At 38.6% G+C, this 27,096-nt stretch overlaps 1 protein-coding gene across 4 annotated transcripts in view; it reads right to left on the bottom strand.

Annotated features, from left to right (window-relative positions):
* AKAP6 (A-kinase anchoring protein 6) overlaps positions 1 to 27,096 on the bottom strand; it is a 574,354-nt gene that overhangs the window by 196,337 nt on the left and 350,921 nt on the right. For 3 of the 4 annotated variants that reach the window (XM_059914067.1, XM_059914068.1, XM_059914069.1), the window contains 2 exons: positions 19,392 to 19,488; positions 18,121 to 18,287 (listed from right to left, as the gene is read on the bottom strand). In XM_059914067.1, the coding sequence (XP_059770050.1) occupies positions 18,121 to 18,287; positions 19,392 to 19,488 (264 nt within the window). The remainder of the gene's footprint in view (positions 1 to 18,120; positions 18,288 to 19,391; positions 19,489 to 27,096) is intronic. The other variant, XM_059914070.1, reaches the window with a different exon arrangement.

Raw genomic sequence — 27,096 nt, 5'->3', positions numbered from 1 at the left:
GTTCTCTCATCTCCAGGGGCGAACCCTGCTGAGGCATCACTGGTAGTTAAGCTGCAAGAATCAAATACTTTGCAGAAAGGAATTTACTGAGGCTCCTAAGGGCAAAGCCATAAGAACCAGAGCCTCTCCCTGACTACACTCATTTTACGCAACACTTTTCCTTTCCTGATTTAAACTGAGTCCCACAGAATTAATGGGCGAAGAGTCAGGGGATGTGGGAAGTAGAAAGGGGTCAGCAGCTAAATTAGTGCCCAATGCCAGTCGGCATGTTTTAAATGTTACCCTGTGAATACTAGACCTACCAAGAGTAAATAATGAATATAAGTCACAGAAGCAATTTACTGTAGAGCTCTAGATACATATTAATATAATCTTAACATCAAAGACCCTTGACAAGATATCATACTAATTATTTCCAATAGCAAACATAAAATCATAATTCAAGAGTTCAGATCCTGTATCACTAAATCTCAGGATTTAGTCACCTAAGGGTATCATGCTAGAGTTCAAAAAGTATGAAGATGTCACACACTGAAACTGTGGGGTCTGTAGGGCCGGTATTTCTGCACTGAAGAGAAATTCCAGGAATCACGGGATGGTGTGTGGAGGCATGGCCTGTGCTAGGACTGATTTTTCTGGCACCTTAACGGCTCCCACCACCACTGCCTCTGGTACCACCGAGGGTCCCTATTGTGAAGCATCTGGATCTGAGTATTGGTGCCTCAAAGTGGCTATTTTCAGGTTTGACTTCCTGTTTTCCTTTTCACATCCATTCCTTCTGACTCCACTTGTGGATTTAGTCCTTGCTTCTAACTATCTTTGGTTTACTTGTTCACCTCCTCCCTGACTGAGGTGACTCTCCTCCATTCCATGTCCCACTCAAAGCTCCTCACTGTAACCCAGTGAGTCCCCAGCCCCACACACCCACCATTGCAAGAGAACAGGGAGTCAGACTCCTACCCTGGCTGCAACTATAAGAGTCTAGAAGTGTACAAAATGTCTCTGGTCTTCTTAGCTACCACGTATGAATTAGTCAACCATCCAACTCTGACAGTACTTCCATATATATCATCTGATCTCATCAACAAGCCTGTGAGGGAGGGAGGTAGCATTATCACTCCTCCTTTGCAGATGATCACACAGGTGCAGAGAAGGGATTCTCTGACTTAATGATCCCTGGGGAAAGTACCCTCCATTTGTCTGTGGTTTATGGATATATGGACTTATTTCAAGCCCTCAGATTTCTAATTCTGAAATATATCTATTTGTCTCCATCATTATTTCTAGTCTCAATGTCAGTTCTTCCCCAGTTACGAAAATAATTGATAATATTAGTCTTGGGGAAAAAAACCCACTAAATTTATTTGGGTTTTTCCCCTCCAAAGCATATTAATCACTATACTATCACTACTATATCATAGGACATATTCTTATTACAGTTTGTTTGAAATATCAATATAAACTTTACCAAATCAGCATACCTTTCCTTATCCCAAAACTATTAATAAAATTATGAAGCACTAAGTAACTAAAATGAAGTACTAAGTAACTAAAATGAAGTAATAGAAACTAAATAGTTGTACAGTGGTACATTCTCTCCTTTACCAGCTTTTGTAACTTTCATTAAACTTAATTGAATTCTCAAACATATTCTATTAAGGAATGATAATCTTATAGAACTTACAGGAAACAGAAAAATAAATACAAAAAGAGATATACTTTATTGAAATTACACATTTCATTGTCCTCCCTGAGAGCTCAATAACAATTATTTAAATGAAAATTAAAAATTATAGTGTTAGTACAGATGCCACACTTATTAATATATAACTGGTATATCTAGGATGTCAGTGAGCTAACTAACTCATAAATAACCCTATTTAAAATGTCAAGAAAAAAAAAATGTCAAGAAAAGGCAAATTTCCAAACACAAACATAGTAGGTTGCTTTGTTTTTCCTTTTTCTTTTTATTATGAAATGCAAAGCTATAAAACATTTTGCATTAAAAAGATACTTCACTTTAGTTTTATATAACTGGCCTAGATTCCATCATATCGATTAAATTTAATCAATTTAATCTACATAACCTCAGAGAATATAGATCAGTTTACAAAACTGGTACAAATATTTAAGGGACTAACAGAAATAAATAATCTAAAGAATACCCACATAATTGAAGGACTTTGATTTCTGTTGTAAATGTTTTGTTCACTGACAAGCATTTTTGAAAGCAGACTTTAAGGGACATATGTTGAGCACTGCAGTGTATAGAACGATGAACAAGAAATAGTTCCCTATCTTCAGACAGCAAACAGCCTGAGGGACATCTTTAATACAAAATTCAAAGACAGAATGTGATATATGCTATAATTGAGGTACAAATGCTACAGGAACGTTGAGAAAATTGAGAGTCATTAAGTCAAGATGGGTATTGGGTGAGAGTGTAAAGGACTGAACAGTTAGAGATGGGCAAAGATGTAAGGAGCAGAATGAGAAGAGCGTAGAAAAAAGGACAAGTTGAGCAGTTCTGGAGGCTAGAAGTAGGCCCATGTTGCAAAGGAAGACGAGAGACTCAAAGGAACAATGCTCAAAAGGAAGGAACTTTATAGGCAGGCAATGGAAAACCACTGAAGCATCCTGCGTAGGAGAGTCACGGTGCAAATGGAAAAGAGGCACAGACAAGAAGGTCAAATTGGGAGGCTAGTTTCAGAACTTCGTCCTATGGAACCTGCGAGCTCTGCAGAGGTTGGGGACAGGTAGGGCTATAGAAGGTCCAGGTGGGAGCAAGGAGGGGACAAAGCCTCCAGGTTCTCAGTCAACCAAGAAATTTCACTTTGGTTTGTTTTCTATATTGGGATTATGAATAACATTTATTTTGAAAAAAATTATTGGCTAATAATTTATCAATTAAAACCACTAATCAGGATCAAATGTTTTGTTTATAAATTAGGGAGCTGAGGCTCAGAGACTGTTTTATTTGATAACCAAGAAGTCATGAGTGAACACCGATGAGGATAATTTCAATAAAGTGACTGTGGCTAAAGTCATCACGCAGTCATTGTTTGATGACTTTAATAACCGTTGTTTGATGCTGCTGCTGCTGACTGTATCATTAGTGCAACATCCCCAACCCACTTCCATTTTAGGAGGAGAAGTGTGCCTATACTTCCTAATGTCCAATTTTCCCATTTACAGGAAGAGAGAGAACTATTGATTGCCCAGGAAAAGTACACATGACAGGAGTTTCAATTTCCAGGTATTCACTGAAAGAAGCTGTTGTAAGACAGCGACTGCTTAAAATGCAAGATTTCCAAAGAAATTCTATCTTCAAACTCTTTTACCTGATTTCCTTTTTGTGCATTAGCCAAAGGAGAATAGTCATTAAGCTTTTTGTGTACAACTGAGACTAAAAGAAATCTGCAGATAACAACAGAAGATGATATTTGTCAAAGGTCTGAAGCAGGAATACAACTGAAAACTACTTCACAATTGGATAAAATACAAAAGTAATTACATGGGAAGAAAAAACACTCAGAACATCAAGTTTACCTTTATCCAGTGATATCTTTGTTCACATCACTGTTCTCTTTGTTCTGTATTACACAGTTAATAATTCTTAGCCTTCAACCAAAAAAAAAGGGGGGGGGGGAATTTTCAATTACTGATTTACAGTAACAGTTATATAATTCTCAATTATTTGGAAATGAGATGATTTAATTTCATTCTAAAATGCAACATTATTATTAGCACTATTTAATGATAATTTGAAAAAATACATTTTGTTTTCTGTTGTCATGTTAATCTAATTTACTTGAAAGAAAAAACTCGTGACACAAGAACTTCATTAATGAGAATGGGCAGTGGGGTCCAGAAAGCTGCTATTTTATAAATATGTAATTCTCAGAAGAGTTTGCAAAGAGGAGAAACAATGTGTGATCAGAAAAGGCAGTCAGTATAAAGCACTTGTTAAGTATACAACAGGCCAGGTTCTGGAACCTCTGAAGTCTTAAGTAATGGGAAAAATTCCAACACATGAAGCTGGTCGGCATCGTCCTACAAGAGTCAATTTCACTGATATTATTGAGCCTGCTCAGCATTAGAATCACAAGGTTACATCATGTGGTTATTAGTTACTTTCAGATAGGAAAGAAATAAAAGCTTTGGGGATGAGGGACTGAAAAGGAGAAAAAATCTGAGACAGAGAGAGTTTTTCAAAATTCTACGTAATTCAAAAAGCATAGCCCTCAAATTATGGATGAATCTGAGAAGGTTCAGATAAGTACTGAAGGTCAAATATGTTGATGAAACTTTATTAATTTCTTTCTGGTTTCACAACTGGACCAAAAATTCCCATCAGAAAGTACTGGTTTTACCTGTTTTAGCAAGACGGAACTATCCAGTGAAATTCAGTATTTCCCCCTATCTATCTAATGGCAGCCAGACAAGGCATCAAATGAATGACAGTAGGGAAATACATTTGACCAAGCTGTTTTGGAAAAACGCATGCATGTATGTTCTATAGAGACTCTGTTCCAGAGAAGTGATCTGGGACATTTTACAAAGCAGACCTCCCCAACCTTAAATTTCCTACAAAGGTCTAGAAGAGTATAAAAGAATATAATAAACTACATTATGTTAGCTAAACCTCATTCATCATTTACTAGAAGGATGTGTATGTACACAGATTAGAGTGTACCAAATATAATATGTCAAAGATTAGACTTTGTTAGAGATTCAAATAGTAGTATGATTTAGTTCTGTCCTTTGAGTTTATGTCAATTTAGAAACCTTTACCTTCTCAGGTTCAAGCTCACCTAATCTTGTTAGCGAGCTTTCGAGCAAAGACTACATATTTCATCAACCAGTGTGCTGGTCAGCTGCTAAGTCACATTAGATGCTTTTAATCTTTTTCAAAGCAACACAGAATATATTTTTTCAGCAAGTCTGTTCAAATAGAAACCAAAAAAAAAAAAAAAAACCAAAAAACTAACAATCTATTAAAACAACTAAGTGATTCAAGGAAATACAAAAAAAAAAACAGTAAGTAAATAAAATCACACTTTTTTCTTCTTTATCATATAAATTGCTAGTTATTTGGGGAGAAATAGGTGAAACAGCTCTTTTAAAGATTGTTTTATTTACAGTAAAAAGCAAGAGGCAAAGGAAATGGGAGAGAACTGTAGAGAGGAAGATCAGATGGTAAGATAGGATTGTGCCATTATTTACACAGCTAAGATAAGAAGAGTATCATAAAAGATGAGAAGATAAAGTGGAGTGCTGTCTTTAACTTTAATAATAATATTATATCAACCAATTAAAAATTTTGAGATATATATTTTTAGCTCAAATAAAGTTTAAAGTGAGCAAAACAAAGAAGTTTAGGATGTAGTTGCTGCCCTGAGGACTTTTTAGTCATGGAGTGTAATCACCTTAAAAGTTAACTTACAAAAGGTATAAATGAGAGCTCAAGACAACAATGGAAATGGGTCACAAGGCTGTGTGTGATTAATCACCAAATGTATGGTACAAATAGTAAATACAATATAGTTTAGAAGGGATAGCAATCACCTAGGACTGGAAAGCTGCAGGAAATCTCTATTGAGAAGGTGGGATTTGAATCCCACTCTTGTTCTCCAGTCCCTCCTCACTGTCAACCCTCTCTCTATTCATATAATTGCCTCACTGACTAATCACATTGACTTTGCCTTTGTTCTAAATCCTTTGGCTTCCTTCCCTCTTTACCATTGCTTACCACTCAATATTCTTTCTTTCTTTCCTATCTCATAAGACATACCCTCCCTTCCTGAAATTCACAGCTCCACCTGACTCACTTCCTCTCCATCATCTGAATCACTGTGCCAATTCATCTTCTTTCTCATCCTTCTTGCAACTATCTTCTTCAACCATCCCTTTTTAACTAGTCTTATTCTCTAACCTATAAACATGCTAAGGTCACCCCTACCCCATGAAAGTTTCCTTTGAACTACATCCCTACTATCCCCTGGTTAACAGCATTCTGGGAGGCAAGAGCTGGGAGTTTCACTATTCAGCATGTATATTCTCACTTAATCCCCAGTTGTAATATGACATCCTTGCTCTCAGTTACCCTAGAGATCCCTCAAGGTTCTATCATACTTCTCCTTCATTCTCACACAATAGGTTTTTCTTGTCAATATCAACTTCCAAGGCTACAGCTATTAAATCTACGTGGACTTCCTTATCAAATTACCAGTGGCATTTTTCACAGAATATTAGAACAAAAAAATCTTACAATTTGTGTGGAAACACAAAAGACCCCAAATAGCTAAAGCAATACTGAGAAAGAAAAATAGAGCTGGAGGAATCAGGCTCCCTGACTTCAGACTATACTACAAAGCTACAGTAATCAAGACAATATGGTACTGGCACAAAAACAGAATCATAGATCAATGGAAGAGGATAGAAAGTCCAGACATAAACACACACACCTTTGGTCACCTAATCTATGACAAAGGTGGCAAGAATATACAATGGAGAAAAGACCGTCTCTTCAATAAGTGGTGCTGGGAAACCTGGACAGCTACATGTAAAAGAATGAAATTAGAACACTCCCTAATACCATACACAAAAATAAACAAAGTGGATTAAAGACCTAAATGTAAGACTGGATACTATAAAACTCTTAGAGGAAAACATAGGCAGAACACTCTTTGACATAAATCACAGCAAGATCTTTTTTGACCCACCTCCTAGAGTAATGAAAATAAAAACAAAAATGAACAAATGGGACCTAATGAAACTTAAAAGCTTTTGCACAGCAAAGGAAACCATAAACAAAATGAAAAGACAACCCTCAGAATGGGAAAATATTTGCAAATGAAGCAACTGACAAGGGATTAATCTCCAAAATATACAAACAGCTTATGCAGCTAAATATCAAAAAAACAAAAAACCCAATCAAAAAATGGGCAGAAGACCTAAATAGACATTTCTCCAAGGAAGACACAGATGGCCAAAAAGCACATGAAAAGATGGTCAACATCACTAATTATTAGAGAAATGCAAATCAAAACTACAGTGAGGTATCACCTCACACCAGTCAGAATGGCCATCATCAAAAAATCTACAAACAGCAAATGCTGGAGAGGATGTGGAGAAAAGGGACCCCTCTTAAACTGTTGGTGGGAATGGAAATTGGTACAGCCAATATGGAGAACAGTATAGAGGTTCCTTAAAAAACTAAAAATAGAACTACCATATGACCCAGCAATCCCACTCCTGGGCATATACCCGGAGAAAACCATAATTTGAAAAGATACATGCACCCCAATGTTAACTGCAGCACTATTTACAATAGCCAGGACATGGAAGCAACCTAAATGTCCATCAATAGAGGAATGGATAAAGAAGTTGTGGTACATATATACAATGGAATATTACTCAGCCATAAAAAGGAATGAAATAATGTCATTTGCAGCAACATGGATGGACCTAGAGACTGTCATACAGAGTGAAGTAAGTCAGACAAAGAAAGACAAAGTAAGTCAGACAAAGAAAGACACCTATATCCTCTATAGATGGAATCTAAAAAAATGGTACAAGTGAATCTATTTACAAAACAGAAATAGAGTCACAGATATGGAAAACAAACTTAAGGTTCCATATCTGTTTTCCACAGATATGGAAAACAAACTTAAGTCACAGATATGGAAAACAAACTTAAGGGGGTAAAGGCAGGGGAGGGATAAATTGGGAAATTGGGATTGACATATACACACTACTATATATAAAGTAGATAACTAATAAGAACCTACTGTGCAGCACAGGGAACTCTACTCAATACTCTGTAATGACCTACATGGGAATAGAATCTAAAAAAGAGTGGATATATGTATATGTATAACTGACTCACTTTGCTGTACACCTGCAACTAACACAACACTGTAAATCAGCTATACTCCAATAAAAATTTTTTTAAAAATCTATGTGTACTGTCAAACCTGTAACCTCAGCATTGATCCCTGCTCCAAGCTTCGGGCTTACATTTTCAACTGAGTGTTGCACATAACTACACAGATAATTTTTCGGCTTCTCCCATCTCTAAATCATTGTTCTCAAACTTGCCTGCACTTTGGAATCACCTGCAGAGGTTACAAAAATATCTCTGCCCAGGTTATATATCCAGATATTCTTATTAATTAGACATCTGTCCTACCTCAGTTAATGGTAACACCATTCTAACTGTTCATGCTCAATTCCTTTGAGTCATCATTAACTCTTCCCTCAGACCTCCATTCCCTCGATGCCAAATCCTAATGTTTCTTCTTCTATAATATCACTTCTACTTTTTTCTATTATCACGGCCACTGCTTGACTTTAGCTGCCTTTAGTTATTATACTAGTTTCCTAATTCATTGTCAGTCCTTCTGCTCTCATCCTACTTTTGCCATCTGTTTTCTGTGGCTAAATCCAATCATTAAAACAGGGGTCTCCAACCCCCGGGCCACGGACCGGTACCAGTCTGTGGCCTGTTAGGAGCTGGGCCACACAGAAGCTTCATCTGCCACTCCCCATCACTCCCCATCACTCTCATTACCACCTGAACCCTCGCTCGCATTACTGCCTGAACCATCCCCCCCTCCCCCTGTCTGTGGAAAAATTGTCTTCCATGAAACCGGTCCTTGGTGCCAAAATGTTGGGGACCGCTGATTAAAAACGCTAAAGGCATACTAACAAAACACAAACTCTTCAGCTGATATTCAGACCTCTCCAGTACATAGCTCAAAGTTTTTCAGGCTTTATTTTCTACTAGGTCCTCATCCCTTCCCATAAACACATGGACACTCTATGTTCAAAAGAGCCAAACTATTTGCTGTTCACCATTCTCTAGATGTCCCTCATAGTTTCCTTTTTCCATGCTTTTTACCATGTTATTTCCTCTACCTGGAATGCTCTCCCTTTAATATCTTCCTACTAACAATTTGTCAGAATATTAGAGACCTCCACAAAAATCCATCTTCTCTGAGAGCAAAGAGCTTTCCCAGGCACCATCAGATTGAAATAATGTCCCTTCCCCCAATTTCCCTATTTCTTATGTTCCTATCTCTTATTATAGTATTCATCACACAGTCTGCCTTAATTTAGAATTATATATGTGCATATCTTTCTCTACTGCTGGGCAGTGAGCATGGAGAGGAACACTGTCTTGTCCAGAGCTATGACATCACAATGTAGTTACATATTCAATATTTATCGATTTTAAGGATGGATAAGAGCAGTGTAAGTAGAGAGAATGGGAAAGCCCTGGGCAAAAGCAAAGAGAAACGAAAGGGAAAAGGCATTTGGAAGATGGTGAATTAACTAGAACATTAACGAAATGAAACAGTGACATGAATCTTGACTAAGCAGGTGGAGTCAAATGACAGGGTAAGGAATCTGGCCTTTACGCTGTCACATACAGATTTTAAAAAGAATTTGAATAAGCCTGAGTACCTAATATGTGTTTGGAGCCTACGTTTTCTATCAGTAAAGTAAAAATGACAACAGAAGCTACAACTGCTATACTGTTGGGAAGAATGAATGAGACGATCCAGGTAAAAGGCTTGATACAAACCTAGACCATATTAAGCCTGCTAACTATGCTAACCCCATTAATAGAGTATGTTAAACACACACACACACACACAATGGTTATACAATAATATCTAAGATGTCAAAAATAAAGACAGTTTTTCTGGCTTTGAGTTCCAGAGCTAGAGAAAGGAAAGGATAAGATAGAAGGAGCAAGAGACATGAAAGCATTAATGTTCATGAAGCGACTTAGGCAGATGAGCTTCACTGGATACATACTTCCTTCTTTTATCTTTCTATTTCTGTTCCTTCTCTCTCTTTTCTTTCCCTCTCTCTTTTCCTTTGTCTTAGCCTCTTGCTTTAGGCTTCCTTTTTCCCTCTCCCCTTTCTCACACAGAAAGATCCATGGCCTTGCTTAGCCCTGCAGGGGGCAATGCTAAACCAGTGTTGGCCTCTGCAGGCCAGATAAGTACAAAGATGAGAAGTCACCACTCCCACCCAACGCAAAATGGCCTGGAAGCCGCAGTGAGATGGATCCCTGGACTCTGGCCCAGCAGGACCTCTAATCTAGTTAATGTTTCCTGAGAAACGTTACCCTTCATTTTGGCACAGTGGGAGCTAAGACTGGGGATGTTCTGTGAGGCCTCGTGGCAAAGAGCACTAGAGTACACTGGAAAAATACCTCTGTCTCTGTTAGCATCAGAACCACATAAATGGCTATATTCCAAGTAATTTCCGAGGAGAAGGAAAAACCACAATGTGGACATCTCAATGCTTTTTGACCTCACTGGATGGGAGAGATACTCTGGGTGTGAGAACAGTTAAACTTTTGGAGTATTCAGGGTGTCGAGTGCAGGTGTGTGTACATTTGAAAACTGCTGTTTTATAAGAAGTCCTAGGTGACTCAATAAACACAAGAGCCAGAGCAAAGTAATCCCTTTAGCAGGGCTCTCCCAGCTCAGACGCTCCTCTGCCAGAAACAACACATTCCGGGGGAAAAAGTGTAAGTCACACACTGAGGTAATTGTTCCACACTTTCAAATAATTTATTTATTAATTTTAAAGTGGTTTTTAGAAGCAATTCTGTATCTTGCCTTCTGTTTTGTGCTTAAATACTTACAGATTTTTAAAAAAAATGTTGACCTCTACTATATATCAAAAAGTACCTCTAATGTGTTTAACTATATATTATCTTCAAAATAGATCAGGCTGAGTTACAAAATGTGAGTTCTGCCAATAAAAGAGTGTTGCTTGCTGTAGAACGTAACTTTGTATCTAATACCATGCATCTCTGCAACTCTAGTTGTTATGGATTCAGAGATTAGGCACTCTTTGACTAAATAGGGAAAAAAAAATAGGCTACCTACTCTTGCCAGTGACATTTCCCTGTGTTGGTTAGAGACACCAAAGAGTTTCACTCCCAGAATCATCCAGCAATGGAAACATAGTGCGAAAAATCAAGATAAGCTATGGTTTTATACATCATATAGACCATGATAGGGCTGACCATTAGCTGTCCTTTGACCTAATATATGTTATATCATCTCAATCATTTTTTCAGTCACCTAGTTACAGTGGCAGACTACTAAAAAAAATTCCTCATCCTGGGCCCACTCACACATCTGATAATGTGCAAATTTAAGTGCCTCAAGGAGATTAGAAGAACTATCTTTTATTCGATTACATCACAAATTTAGTAACCACAACCGATCTTCAAAAAAATAACTCACTTTTGTTTCTGTCTTTCACAAACACTTTTGAAGAAAAGTTGCCCTTCTGTTAACAAAAAAAGGACTACTGGAGAATCCACAGTAGAAGAAAGAGCTCTCCTTAGGTACTGCATTTCAGTACTGTTTATATAGTTTAGCAGGAAAGGAACTGGATACTGGCTTTTAGGAAGAATTCTGCAAGGAAGAGGTGGAATTGGTAATGCATTTACTACTCATTTGCTTGCATCAAGAACCCCATTCCATTTCAATCTGCCAACATCCTAATTAAGATGATCTAAATCTTAGGTGATCTATTATTCTAGATCTAAGATAGCCCAATCTACATTAGACAAGATGTTACACTGTGTGCTTACACTGAGATGATAAGCCCACTAAGCAGAAAAGCGTGTCTTCCCTCATGTCTGACCCAGCACTGGGCAGAGCTCTCTGTCAGCACTCAATAAATAATGGCCAGGCCTTTGCCTGTTGTCTTTGTTTCTACTACTTTAGGCCCAGTTTAACCTTATGATATCATTTCTGGTTCCTCTGATAACATATACCTGTGCTCCTTTTTTTGCATGAGGAAAAGAGAAAAGTATCTTAAGTAATTCTTTATATATGTCAGTGCCAAGTGTATGTGGGACTAACCATATATAAATGCAATTCCCATTCAATATCTTAAAGCTGTTTCTGAAGATCCTATATTAAACAACATGCAACTACAAAAGCATTTGAGCCAGAAAAGAAAAGAATGCAGAGACAATGCTTTGTCTCACCAATGCTTTGGAAGAATCAGGATCAAATTCCGTTCCAGGATAATAATATCCAGCTGCACTATTACCCAAGAGATACTATATAATACAGAGAAAATTATCATATAAAGTCCTCCCTAAATCAGCCTCTTTCTCTCCCTTCAGTTAAAGAAAGTGACCCTAGTATTAGCAAAAGTTAACCTAGTATTAGCATAAATACTAGGTTAAGACTTGGGTGTCTGGTAAACAAACAGAAAATATGTGTTAGTATTAGACTTGCCCACTCCTGACATTCAATGAAAGGCTAGGTGGTCAGTGACATACCCAAGTTAGAGTACCCACAAACGTCCCTTCTCAGCCAATATCTGAAACTGTCATTCGTAGGGCTGAGCAAACATATTTAAGAGATGTCCTTAGGCTTGTTCTTGTGCTATTGTTGAATAGATAACATTGATGACCTTCACAGTCTGATATCCATTTCCAAAGGGATGACAACTTCAATCTAAGAACCTCAAAGAAGCCAGATAGGGCTTCCCTGGTGGCGCAGTGGTTGAGAATCTGCCTGCCAATGCAGGGGACACGGGTTCGAGTCCTGGTCTGGGAAGATCCCACATGCCACGGAGCGACTAGGCCCGTGAGCCACAACTACTGAGCCTGCGCGTCTGAAGCCTGTGCCCCGCAACAAGAGAGGCCGCGACAGTGAGAGGCCCGCGCACCGCGATGAAGAGTGGCGCCCGCTTGCCGCAACTAGAGAAAGCCCTCGCACAGAAACGAAGACCCAACACAGCCAAAAAATAAATAAATAAATAAATAAATTTATAAAAAAAAGAAGCCGGATAAAATAAGCACAACCCTAGAGTTCAAAGCAGCTAAACCCTCTATCTCCTTTCACTAAGGAAGTGAAGATCTTGGTTGGAACCCAGGCTAAGTCACCCTTCTAGTAGCTATAAAGTTCTCTGAATTTACAATAAAGTCTTCAAATATTCTTTGTTTTGGAAATGTATATATTTCCTTAAGGAGGACAAAAGAACCATTGTTGTGTGCTTTCTATGATGCAAAGTTTGAGATGTCATGTAGGGAAATCCTGGCCTTGATTCTAGGACATCTGTAATGATGGCAAGCTCTATAGGTAAAAAGTAAAAACAGAGGATAAGAACATTTTAAAGGAGGCAATGTGCAAAATTTAAGAATTTTTTTTCCTTTCAGGATTTTTGTTTTTTGCCTTGAGAGGTCATAAAAAGAATGCACCCTTTGTTAGGAGTTAGATATTCACTGTGTTTTGAAATCCCTCCAGCTATACACCATTCAGAAGTTTAACATACTGAAAAAGCCTAGTTTAAGATGATAAACTTTCACCAATCTATCTTAAAATAAAATATATAATTACAAGCATACTTTCAATTCTTGGATATGCATGCTGAAGCTCTGTATCTAGAATTGGTGAATTTTGTTTTCTATTTCCATGTATAAAAGATTTCACAGTCCTGGGAAAACACTTTTTTAAAAACGAAATACAACAAATAAGGTATGCTGCCGAGTCCTGGGGGAGAAGTTTCCCAGAGTCTTTGAATTCCCTCCTATCGTCCTTTTTTACAAGATTTCTAAGACCAAGTCCTTTTCTGCAGTCTCTCAAACAAGGTAAAAAAGAAAAATACCCCCTAGATATATTCCTTAGATTTTCTATTTTGCTTCTCAAGTTCCCAGTAGCTTCTGAAGTAAACCTAAGATGAATTCTGGAGTTATTTTTTTATTATGTTTTAATTTTAGTTCCTCTTTTAGGACTAAGATGAAATAGATGATCATAACTGCTGTGCTAGGAGATGCATATCATGGCACAGTTTGTACATGACCTGAGCAAGGTCACGTCACAGAAAGAGGGCCGACATGATAGATAAAAAGTTGAATCCAGCTTTTAGTCTTGACGAACTCCAGGGTTTAAGCTTGCTCTATTTGGTGCAATATGGAAAGAAAAATTTCCGTTTAAACAGGACAGATTAGATACATTCTGTTTAGGAACCTCACTCGGCTTGGATAGTGTCAGTTAGAGACATACGAGGAATTACTGCTCACATCACTGATCATTAAGGGTCATTTTTTGTCACATCGTGAGCCTTGGGTAGATTGCGGCAAGCTGTCCTAATCATGGTCCAGAAGATCCCAGGTCTGTTCTCTGTGCCCATCAACTTCACCCAGGCAGAAATCCTTCCCTCCACCCTCCATTTAAAACATCAACTCCCCTGAAAGTCTCTCCTTGATACTCCCACTTGGGGGTAGTTATTTCCTTCTCCTGGTACTCATAGAACTTTGTACCTACCTCTACTAGAGTATTTGTCAGATTCTATTAGAATTATTTGTCTGTTGTCTCCACCACTAGAGTATGAAGTCTTGCACGTTTACCCTCATCTCAGACTTACTATGTGCCAGGCACCCCTTAACCTGCATCACAGTTCCTTGAGGTGGATGTTAGCATTGCCTCCGTCATACAAATGAGGGAGCTGAGGCACAGAGAAGTTAAGTCATTGCTAGTAAGTGTCAGGAGTTGAGCTCAGACAGTCTGACTTCAGAGTCTGAGCCCCTCCTGTTATTCCTCGTGCTTGCCCAAGGGACTCAGGAAGGCAGTTCATAAACATTAAGCAAATAGAAGGAATGACCATTCTGATTTCTCCTCAGTTTCCTAAGCTTAAGTTTAGAAATATATTTTCTTTGTCTTAAATTGATTTTACCTTCACCCTTGACTATGGACGAGTTCATCTGTCCTAAGAAAAGTCAACCCAAACTGGGGAAGAGAGAAGTAGCTGGGAGGCGAAGGCCTGGGGTGTGGCCAGCTCTGCCATGTCAAAGTCTTCGACTCTGACACCTCCCTCAGGTTCTACATCTGTAGACGCCCACAGAAGCCTCTCCTTGTAGCTGCTTTTAGAAGCACCACACTGTTCACATAGTGTGACATGAAATGCTTTGGATAGTAATACTATTAACTAGAAAAACTACTTATGCTATTCTTTGTAAACTGATGTGACTCAAGAAAGACATTTTCACTTTGGAGATGATTCAAATAGAGAGGGTTTTTGTTGCTGTTGTTGTTTTGTTTTGTTTAGAACTGAGACACCCAAATCATTAAGAATCAGATGTATCTATTTTTCCTCCTAATATCTAAATTCACATCTCAAGAACCTTCAGATCAACGGCATATAGTCTACCTTTTAAATCACTTTGTAATTCTTGCATTTTACATATATTCTTTATTTTTCCCGGTTAAAATAATTCTTACTCATTGTAGAGACTTAGAAAATTCAAAGATATTTTAAAATATATAATTGCATCTTACAGGTCTCTTCCAATGTTTAAAAATTCTCTTCTAAAACATTATTTTTAATGGTTATATAACCTTTCATTAGGATAAGATGTAGCATAATTTAATTAAACAGCCCCTGTTTTAAACATTTTGGTTGATACCAATTGTTTGGTATTATAAGTAACAACAAGACAGACATTCTTTCACGTTGTGTGAGGATCCCGGTTATGTGAGGATCATATAGCACTGTAGGAAAAGGGCCTTCTTAGAGCCTATGACAGTGGTTTTCTGGGAGCTTGTGGAATGCAGATTCTCGGGCCCTTCCCAGGAGACTCTGATTCATTTGAGGCGGGGCCTGGGGAAGGTGGTCCTCTTTTTGAGAAATGTTGACATTGCCTCTCATTTAATAATACTTTCTCCCCATTTGGTTCAGTTATCCTCTTTACTTCATCTCAGTATCTCCCGACAAAATGAGCTCATTTAGAAGCGTCCAGTTCAAATTGGCCCTGGTGAATAGAGCCACTCGTTTTCAACACAGGTCTTTTATTAATGCAGGTGATTGCACCATCTCTGCAGCTCCACTTTGGTGCCTCCCCACCCTCACCCAGACTCACCCCACTCACCCACCCATGCTCCACACCAAAGCCAAGGACAGGTTTTTAGGCTGCAAATCAATGATGTCATTTCCCTGCTCACTCCCAAACCCTCCCCTTTGTGCCCACAGCCACTCAGCTTCCCTTGCACACTCCCCACCTCCCCTCTAGCTGCACAGCCTGCTCACAGAATGCCACTTCCTCAAAGAAGCGCTCCCTGATGCCCTGATCTAAATCGCTTCTCCCAGTCCAACCTCTGGTTGCTTCCTTTTCTTTTCTTTCACAGCCCATCGTGGTTTATAAAAGCATGGTTGTTAGATTTGAGTCTGTCACCGCACTTCACCACAAGCTCCATGAGACAGGTACTGAGGCTGATTGTTCACCACCATGCCCCGCCTTGAGCAGTGCCAGTAACGGGCAGTGCTCTAGGTGGTGCTGGAAATGGGCTCGGGGGCCAAAGGGCTCAGATTCAAATCCTAGCTCTGCTACCTACTACCTGTGTGACCTTAAGCCAGTTACTTAACTTCTCTGTGCCTCCATTTTTCCCATTGGAAATTAGAATAGGACTGCCTTATTTATAAGGTTTATATAGTTTGTTGTGAGAATTAAATGAGAGAATACACAGAAGTAGTGGAGAATACACAGAAGTAGTGTAGAACACTGCCTGGCATGTAGAATGCATCCAATACAGGATAGCTTTTAAAAGGTAAGCACTCAGTTTATTTTTGTTAGATAAATAAAACACAACAAAGTTTTTAGTTGTGTCCTTTCTCATCATCACTGCCCCCTACCCCAGCCAAAGTATTAGCCCAATCAACTTCTTCCTGCAGTCTGCTCCTTGAAAGGGCTCCACTTCTGCCCTGAGAAGTCTGCTGAAGACACTCTCCATTCCCTATGATTAGTTCCAGCTTTGATCCTTTCATCACGTCACTTCCTAAAATATGTGCTCATGTGCCAAGCCACCTCTCTTCCTTCCTTCAAGTATTTCCTGAAATGTGACCTCCTCCATGGAACCTTCTTTAAAGGGAACTGAGCTCATCGTTCTATCCTCTGTTTCCAACAAATAAGTTCAAGGTTGTTGTTCGAGATTCCAAAGCTATAAACCACCTAAGTTTTTCACTGGCTGCATGGCCTCACCACTGCAGGGCAGATTGGGTTTCTCCTTGCCTGCACTTGAGAATGTGAGGCTCAGAGGGCAGAGGGTTTGTTTAACTTGCTCTGTATACATTTAGCCCAATGCCAATCCACATGGGGACTGAATAAATGCGACTTGATGATGATTTAATTACTTTGTCCATGCCAGGAATAGAGGCCATGAACTCTTAAATCTGTTCCCCCCATGTTACAGTATGTTTCCATGCTTAGTCTATTATGAGACTGGTTTTCTGCATTAACTTTCACAAAAGAACAAATACAAAAGAAAAGAGAGATTGCAAGAAAATATCAGATTAATAAAATTATCTTCTACTTCATGAGTCCATTATCTTCTACTTCATGAGTCCAAAGATACCTTTAGAACAGTGGTGCACTGTATCAGAAGGTGTCTCATTTAAAATTTAACTGCAGATGCTTTACGGATTATTTTGTAAATCTAAAGTAGATAACCAAAACATGTCAATATTCATTCTTAAAGTACTTGTATTCGGTGCATGCACCATTATGGAGAACTTACACTCAGAGCAAAAAGATTTGTAGCAAAGCATATGACCTTCTTCCCACTACAATGACCATCCCCTAATTAGGCAATGCATCTGATAGTCATTAACAGGAATGAGATAATGAATCACTTTCTCTCTTCTTTGTTAATTTGCTGTAACCAAGCGGCTAATGGATGTCAGAGCTGAGTGATTGCACTGATTATAGTGATTTATAGTTGCAACAAAACAATTTAAAACCATTCTGATTATTCATGTTAAAGATGCTTTATGTTTTGTTTACTAAATGTTTTATGTTCCCCTTTCTCCTACCCCTAAAGTACTTTCCCCCTCCTACTCTGCCACTTTTCACAAAAAGACCCCTTCCTGGAAAACTTGAAAGTTGTAGGCTTTTTTATTGTTTTAAACTTAACCACTTCATTTTGTTTATACATACCTATACAGAGAGAGATATATAAAGTTTACCCAGTAAAAACGAAAAGCCTTAGGGGTAGAAAGAAAACTTCAGTGGTGCCTAGTTCAAAAGAAGACAGAAATAAGAGGAAATAAGACAAACTTCAAGCCACTTACCTTGGGGCTTCCCGTCCCTTCCTCACCCTCCACAGACACATCAGTAGCCAGAATCTCAGCTTTGATGGTTTCCAGAGCCCTGAGAATCCAGCTGTGTTGCCGTTTGATTTGCCTCTGCAGCTCCTTCCATTGACTTGCTATCATCCGCAGCATGTCCTTTAGTCCTTCTCCAAAAGGAGGGGAAAGCACAAGTTACGAACTCAACTGCATTTTTACCCATTATTGTTTTTCATTTAGCAAATTAGATGGATATTTCAAACAATAACCATAATTTTCAGCAACCATTACCATCACCTGCCACTCAGAACAGAGGTAGGGGATTTTTGACTTGACAGAAGGCATAAGGACACAAAAATGGGATAACCACATAGATGCATGGTTTGGAATCGACTTAGATTTAATATATTGACTAAAAAAATGTATATGGAACAAAAAATCACAATACATAAAAATTATTAACACTATAGCTTCACATTCCAAATAAAAGGCCCTGTGTGGAGAATTTATAATGATCAGAAAATGTATGGAAATAGGTAAAGTTAATTCAACCCGAACTATAGTAAATGGGCCAGATTTAAGACAGCAGTCTGTAGTATTAGCACATCAGATTAATGCTGCTCTTTTCTTATTTAGCTGTGGTAAGCTCAAAACAAGTGCCAAACTGTAATTCATCCTGTCTTATGGTCTTTTACTACCAGGATAAGTATAACCAAATGACAAAACTATTTTTTATTTATAATCTGTTCTTCATAAATACATTAATACTGGAGTAAGAATTGGTCTAAGGCCAAAACTCTGCTAATGCAATGACCAGCAAAGAATATGCAAAACGTTCATGTGTGTGAATTGGCAGGGAAATAATCAGGTATCTCTAGACTGCCTGCCTTATATCTGCAATGATATCTATAAGTACCTGAATGCATATGCATTATAACTATATGCACAATTCTCATTCATTATCTTAATGTTATTCCCAGAGCACCTACATCAAAAAGCATGTCAGTGAAGTTTTCAGGAATGTGATTTCAATTGAAACTCAGGTGAACGGCAAGCCCCAAATGAACAGACCATTTGGAGGCAGTATTTCATCTTACAAGTATCACAGCATTGTATGCAGTATATGAAACATTTATAAATCTTGAAGGTCAATCTGATAATGTAAATATTAATAATACATAAGGAAGTGAATATATGCAGTAATTTACAGCAATGCTTCTTCATTCTTAATAGTCTGGAGACATAAAGACTTGCAATATTTCAGGAGGATTTACCTGCTTTGTGAGATGCAATAAGCTCGAGAAGTTGGTGTCCTTCCTCCTCCACAGCTTCCTTGAGAGCACAATGACTGTCTACATTCAGCTTAAAACTCTGCAAGGAAAAATACGAGCATCAAAGCCTGGCAAGGCAGTTAAAACATCCATACAAAATTACTTGCTACTTTTTATCAAGAGCCACACAGTCCAATTTACCCAATAGACAAACTAATTTGCAATACTAAAAGCTATTGATATTTGGGATCTGGGCTCAGAATGTTTCCATTAGATTAGCAGAGTGCATCTGTTTGGAAACAGCTGACAAATCTAGAAATTCATTAGGTTTTTATGAAAAGTCACATTCCGTAGGCTATATCAAGAGTAGCAGTGTTCTATAAAATATACTGAATTTCTACCAGCACATATGAGCTCATTTCGTCACTTTTTAGAAATGTTACTGATAGCACTATTTATGAAACCATAAAAAAACTGGCAACATAAATTATATTAGCCTTATATGCACATATATAAATCCATTAATATAGTGGGGTTTGATTCAGCTGTTTCTCAGATATCACACAAACCACAGAATACTGAGGTGGATTCAGGTGCTGTAGTGAGGAGTCAAATGTTTTTCAAATGTTTGAATTTTAAGTTTATTCCTTACAATATGACATTGTGTTATAAATGAATACATCAAGTACATCAGGGGCATTTTTCACTCATGATAGTCATCCAAAAGACAAAAACTGTTATGGATGAATTCCAACTCAGAGCCATTTCTTTCAGGAAGCCTTCCCTAATGCGTTACACAGAACTAATTACTCCCCTCTCTCGGCTTCCTCTGCTCCTTATACCTGCTTCTATTGTAGAATTTATCATACTGAATTCTGCTTTATTCCTATACTTGCCTACCAAATTATAAGCAAGAAAGAACTACAATTGAAAGAATTGCCAGTTTCACATTTATTTCCAACTCATGTCACATACAAGGTGTTCAATAAATGTTTGCAGGAATAGTGGATATCTGCTGAACTGGATCAATAGGACTCTCTCAAGGGGAAGGTTTCCATTTAAATATTTCAAGAAACACAGACGGTTTTCCAAAGATTTTTCCATCTCTGGAATGTTATAAGGTGTTCCAAACACAGGAGGTCCAATGGAGAGTAATCATAGTGTCCAATCTGTTGAATCAATGGTTAGTCTCCAGGGTGAAAATCCATTCCTTGACTTGACTAATTTGAAAAAGTATGGATTTTGAAAGACTAGGTGCCACATTTTGGCTTCTCCATAATAGGGCTCCAAAGTATACAATATACTTTGCTCTCACTAAACACTCACTGAGCAATGGCTGCATGTATTGTACACTGAACTTAGTATTAAGAATATTTGACAGAAATTCAAGATGATAGTCTCAGGTGGAATGTAATTTGGATGAAAGAGGTTAAACAACCATAAATTATGATATTAGATATGAATTTTTCCATTCTTTCACTCATTCATTCATTTGGAAACCACGTATTGTGCCTATTCTGTACACTGGACAGGGTAATAGCAATTTAAGGGGTTTAAGGCATGGCCCCTGCACATCAAAGGGCATCCTCAATCACCTTGGATGTTCATTGGTGAGTCTTTTTCTTAGTGGAAAAAAGGGGTCTTTTAAAGCTCAGAAGAAAAAGCACAACAGTCAAAATAAGCTGAAAATGAAGGAGATAGGGACAGGCAGATCAGAACTTGAAGTATAAAGATAAGAATTTTGACTAAAAAAAATGACTCCAAAATGATGAATCATTTCATCTTACTAGAAGCATAAGAAACAGTAAAGTTTCAGCATAATATGGCAGAAAGAGACTTACTGGTTTCCCCAAGGGTTGTTCACTATTTCTTGTACTGCCCTCTTTCAGCTACAGGTATTTGGTTGAATAAAATAAAGTATGGCAATGTATCAGAAGCCTGATGCTTCTGGTCAATCCAAACGATATAATAGCTATTAAAAATTAAATAATTATTATTTATAGCCAAAACACGACTGTTATTTACTTTTTGCCACTGCAGTGGAAATCATCAACTCTGAAGCAGTGCCATGCAGATTGAGGTACATGTTTGTGTTTCAGGGAGAAGGGACATGGAAAAGAAAAATACTTGAGATCAACCCGAGAATGCCAACATTTAGGAAGAAATCTAGAGATTTCCTCATAACTGTAAAATTAGCCTAGTGTTCTCTTTGATTCTCTGTTTACTTACAACAGACTAGTGCTGAATGGTTGGTAATCATGAGCTTCTGAAGACGTGCATCAGGCCTATGTCTCAGCAAAAGAGAACCTTAGGACCTGTGGGTAGGTTGGATAATTTGACATAATTGAAGCATAGAATAGATGCAGCTGGATCTGGTTCTGCCTCAAGATGATGTGGAAGCATTTGATTAGGACATTGGAAAAGATGAAGTATTCATTATTACAAAAAAGATAAGCTTTATGCTATAGGAAAGAACCATTTAATATAACTATTACCCAAATGGTACAATATTGCTTAATTTTCAGGTGCATCCATTAACCATTGATAATATCAAGTAAGGAATTCACAACGGGCCTCTGAGGAGGCAGGCAAGCAAGCATATTAACAAACTTGTCAATGAAATTTCTGGCTGCTAAAGGATTCTGTAATAAACTCTCCCCATTCTGCCCCCACTTCTTCCCTAGGGAAGGAAGCTTAGGTGAAAGAGTTTTTTCTTTTCTTTTCTTTTTTTTTTTTTTTGAACTTGACACCTGGACACATTTCCATTCTTGTGCTACTAACATGTTTCCTCAGCAATGCCTTATGGTATACAGTCCCTCTGCAACATCCATAGCACTCCCTGAAAATGCAGGGCATTTTCTGAAGATTTAATTTATGGCAACAACATGGCCATAGACAGGTACCACAGATCTACATCACTGATGATTATGTGAAATTCCATAAATATGAGTAATCTGGGACCTGTGAGATACCCCATCTTTTTTTAGTGTCTTTACAGCAGCATGAAACTGAACATCTAGATGAGAATAACTAAGGAAATGAAAAATACAGTGGCTGAGACAAAGGACTAGATTATCAAAAAGATGATACTTCACAGGTTGACCAATGGGTATTCCTAGCCTCACCAGCATGTACAGATATGGGTGCATTACTCCTTGTCAGGATCCAAATTCAGGTAAGCACACTGATTGTACTTTAATCATGATCACACCTTACTAAGTAGATAAAAAACTACACCTTATCCTATTCCATTCAAATTTCTGAAGATCCCAGTTTGATGGAAGTATTGAGATCATGGGATATGAAATGAAACCAAGGAAATGTACACCTTGATGCACAAAACTATGACAAACATGAAGATAGTTACTCATGAGGGATCATAAGAATTGATATGAATCTCCTGGTACAGGAAATAGTGGGAAAGACCATAATCACATTCAGAAGCTTAAAGATCCAAAATGTCTAGGTTTTAGCAGAATCACATCATGAACATAGACTTTCTGCCATCCCCATGGAATACTGTTAGCGTCTGCCAGGTCCATTGAGGTCCATGAATTTTATAATGTTTGTGAACAGAGAGGCCAAAAAGAGTTACGGTATCTTTCCCGACATAATTTATGCTTTTAAAAAAAGCATAAATTAATACAACAGATATTTATTGAGCAGTCTCTGCCAGGCCTATAGATACAAGAATTAACAATACCCAATTCCAGCACACACCGCTTATAGTCTGTTGGGTAAAAGAGATCAAAAGCAAGTAGCCTTATATGACCCAGCACAGAATAAATATGTAATTGGGGTTTGATGTATAACAGAGAGTGGCAGGGCCTTAAACTGAACAGTGATATGCATGCCCAATGAGATTTAATTTTTTAAAATGCAGGCCAAGTAAAAATAAGATTGTAGGCTATATTCTGTATGAGTGTGATAGTGCTAGATAGGTGTTGTGGGAGCTCAAGCTGGGAACCAGGTTCTGCAGAGGCTGGCAGGGAGCTTGTGAAGAAAGAATTGATTTGCATGTGGGGCTGGAGACACGCTTTACTGCAGCAGGAAGAGAGGAGCCAGAAGCAGCTTGGTATGGCTGGGACAAGGTGGAAGCAGGGGATGTGGGAGCTGCAGCTACACGTGGTATTTAACTCCAAGAGCCATTAAGAGTCATGGAAGAAGAGGTCAACAACATGGGAGGGTGACCGGTACAGTTCTGTGTTCTAGAAACATCTTTCTGGCTTTTATACAAAGTTGACTTTAGAAGGGCAGACAAGGAGGCCATTTAGGAGGCTGCTATGGTAATGGAGGCCAGATGTTTCTGTATGCTCATATTTTTTTTAATTAAAAAAAGGTATGTTTTTTCTTCTAAATGAATGGAAGAAGGAAAAATGGAGAAAATCTTCTGTCTTTTTAAGTTTTTCTCAGTGCGTGAGAACAGCATGTGCCAGATTTTAGTTCTTTGGCTGTTCTGATGATAAATACCAGAGGTTTATTAGTCAGGAGTCTCCAAATGTGAAAGACATATTGAACTGATGAACTTTTACTCCCACTGTCATTTTAAAGAGATGCTATATATGCTGATGAATAAGACACTTGATGACACTTTTTCTTCACACAAAAGATTTTTACTACCCTAAGAAAATGAAAACTTGCTTTTTCACAAGGGCAGGAGGAGGAATGTGTGTTCAGTCAGAGAAGCAGAGGCTTGAAAAGTCACCTGCTATCTGCCTTAAGCCATCTCCACCCAGGCTCCATCTGAGCTGTGCCCGGCACCATCCTGCATTCCCAGAGGGGCTCTTGGTGGGGAAGAAAGCCATGACCCTCTGTGCACAGCCTGGCAGCTTCTCTCCTGCTCTTCCCAATGCCATCCATCGCGGACGGTCAGATGGTCCTCAAAATATAAAATATACCTTCCAAATGCCATACGTGCCAAAAATTGAAAGATTTTTATGAGTAAATATTTTTGTTTAAGAACCTCTGAAAAACTTGATAAGACATTATACAGCCATTAAAATGAAGACTATGAAATCACATGAAAAATAGATAGAACACATTATAAGCCAAAAAATGAAAGTTCAAATTGTATCTATGATTAAGCTGTAACTATGTAAATGGATAGTCCCAGCATGTAGAAGAAGAAGACTATAGGGAAATGCAACAAAATGTTAACACCATTTGTGCAGGGTAGGACTGGAGTTAACATAGTCTGGTCTTATGGAATGAGTTCTCAGGGCTTTTGCTTTCTGAAACATAAAATGAAAAGTAATACTATCTAACTTCCAAGTTGTAAGAATTAGAGATAATGATTGTAAAGCACGGAAGCAGTGCTTGGCAATGAGTGGGGCTAAAGAAAAATCATTATAGACTTTTAAATTCATTTTCTCTGTTTTCCAAATGTTCTGTGTAGCAAGTGGTACTTTATGGCATTTTTAGGTGACAAGTGGCACTTACTGTTGAGGCTGTCTGAACTCCTCAAGTACAGATACCAGGTTCTCTTTGCTTTTGGGCCACCACCCAGCACAGGGGGCACCCAAACACAGATGCTGCTCTCTGGGAGTCCAGGGAGCAGGGGACTGAGAGACCAGTGATCTGAGCCTTCCTTTTGTGTGCCCTTGGACAAGTCATCTAACCCTTCTGGGCTTCTGTTTCCTTATCTACAATCCAGGCATTTGGACTCCATATTTTCCATTTCTTGGACGCTTTGATTTTATCTTTAAGCCACACAGTTAAGGACAGGTGGCTCAGGAGAATTTTTATTCTAAAGCAGAAAATTTTCAAAGCGGGAAGAATCCCAAAGGCCATCTAACTATTCATCTACCCTAGGGCAGCTCTGTCCCTCCACATCCCAGGCAGATGTGTTCATTCTATTTTTAACTATCTCCAGGGAAGTTTCTTCTAACTTCTCATCCTGAGTCCGCAACGTTTCTTCTCAGGAATTTGAGAGCTTTGTGAATAGGAGCACAAGCTTCCCTCAGCTTCGGATTCTTTTGCCAAGTCATCTCTCCAGCGTATGAGTTGGAGATCAGAAACACTATGAGAATATGCCAACAAAATCCACACGTCCAGTCAATCACCAAGCCCTGACAATTTATTTCTCTATCCTCACCTCTCTGTATCGACCAACACTGCCTTAGATTCAGGCCCTCATCATCATCCCTTGCCAGGCTGACTTCAACAGCCTCCAGTCATGACCCCCTCAAAATGACATTTTTTTCTTTATTTGTGGCATGCCTATGAAGGTGCAGGCATCATCCTAAGCTTGAGGGATGTGGCTGTGAGCAAGATAAATATAGTTCCTGGTCCCATAGAGCTCACAGTCTAGAGGCAGGGACAGGAGGTGGGGAATGTGTATCTTAAAAACAGGGGGTTGCAGTTGATTATATCAAGGGGACTAATGACACGGTGTGGGTGCTGGGGACAAGCATGGGCTCTGGAGCTGGACAAGCCTGGGTTCAAATCCTGGCTCCTCCATCACCCTCTGTGTAGCTCTGGGCAACCTCTTTGTACTCAGTTTCTTCATAGGTAAAAAGGGGGATATGTTAGTGCCTATCTCATGGGGTTGCTGTGAGGATGAAATGCCTTGATACCTGTAGAACAGAGCCTGGCATATTGTAATAGCTCAATAAAAATATTTTATTACACAGAATGTTCTGTCTACAAAACAACTCTTGTTAAATGCCTCCGATGGCTTCCCCAGGTTGCAGGATAAGGTCCAGCCTCCAGCATGACCTACAGAGCCTCTGGGATCCCACTCAAGTCTGCCTCTTGGGTCCCAGGTCTGCCTTGAAATGTGCCAGCTCACATCAGTCATCTTGCTCATCTAAGATTCTGCTCTTGCTTGCACCTCTGCCTGGAAAGTCCTTTTTCCCCTCCCCTGGCTCGGCCCTGCTTATCCTTTAAAATTCATCTCAGGTGTCACCCTTGCTAGCAAGTTTTCCCTGACCCTCTTCCAGCCTCCTGGTTTCTCCTCCTCAGCACCCACAGTAACTGCCGAGCTCGAACCTCTACTTACTACACTGTTGTGTAACTACTGGTGATGGGTCTGCTTCCCACCCATGAGTTGAGAGTAGAACTTCACTTTTCATTTGTGCTTGTATCTTCAATGCCTAGGACAGTGCCTGGCACACAGCACACACCTAATAAATGTTCAAGGAGCAAATGAATGAAGATTCGCACCAAAAACCTTCCACGGAGCTTTCAAAATGCTGCCTATAGTATTTTGGGTTATATTGGTGCAATCACTCTTCACTTGCAAGTGGTTGATAAATGTCCCCAAATTTTACTCATTGAACACCATGTAAATGAGCTGTCATGTTCCTTCGCTTACAAAATTACTTGCCAATTACACTTAGATGATCCCGGTGTAATTGCCATGTAAACTGTACCCTGGCTGAGATAGCCCAAATCATCAATTTAACTTTATCCTCTCATCATATGGTACTTACCACATAATTAAATAAATGGTCAGCCACCACCACAATTATATATCTCCCCAACAAAATGAAGTGACTACATTTGTCATTGATTTATTAGTTACGACAATATGCAACACACCACCACATATAATATCAGAAGTTTTAAAAAATGAAAAGCACTATGTACTCTTGAGAAAGATGTTCCAAGTTCATGAACAAAAAGATAAGCATTATAAAAACATTGTTTTCCTTTTTTTAAAAGAGGCACTAAGATATAAAGACAAAAATCCTTGTTCTTCCTGAGG

The sequence above is a fragment of the Balaenoptera ricei genome, chromosome 2 (assembly GCF_028023285.1).
Source record: "Balaenoptera ricei isolate mBalRic1 chromosome 2, mBalRic1.hap2, whole genome shotgun sequence".
In the NCBI taxonomy this organism is placed as follows: domain Eukaryota; kingdom Metazoa; phylum Chordata; class Mammalia; order Artiodactyla; family Balaenopteridae; genus Balaenoptera; species Balaenoptera ricei.
The sequence above is the reverse complement of the archived record's forward strand: the minus strand, read 5'-3'. Positions and strand labels throughout refer to the sequence as shown.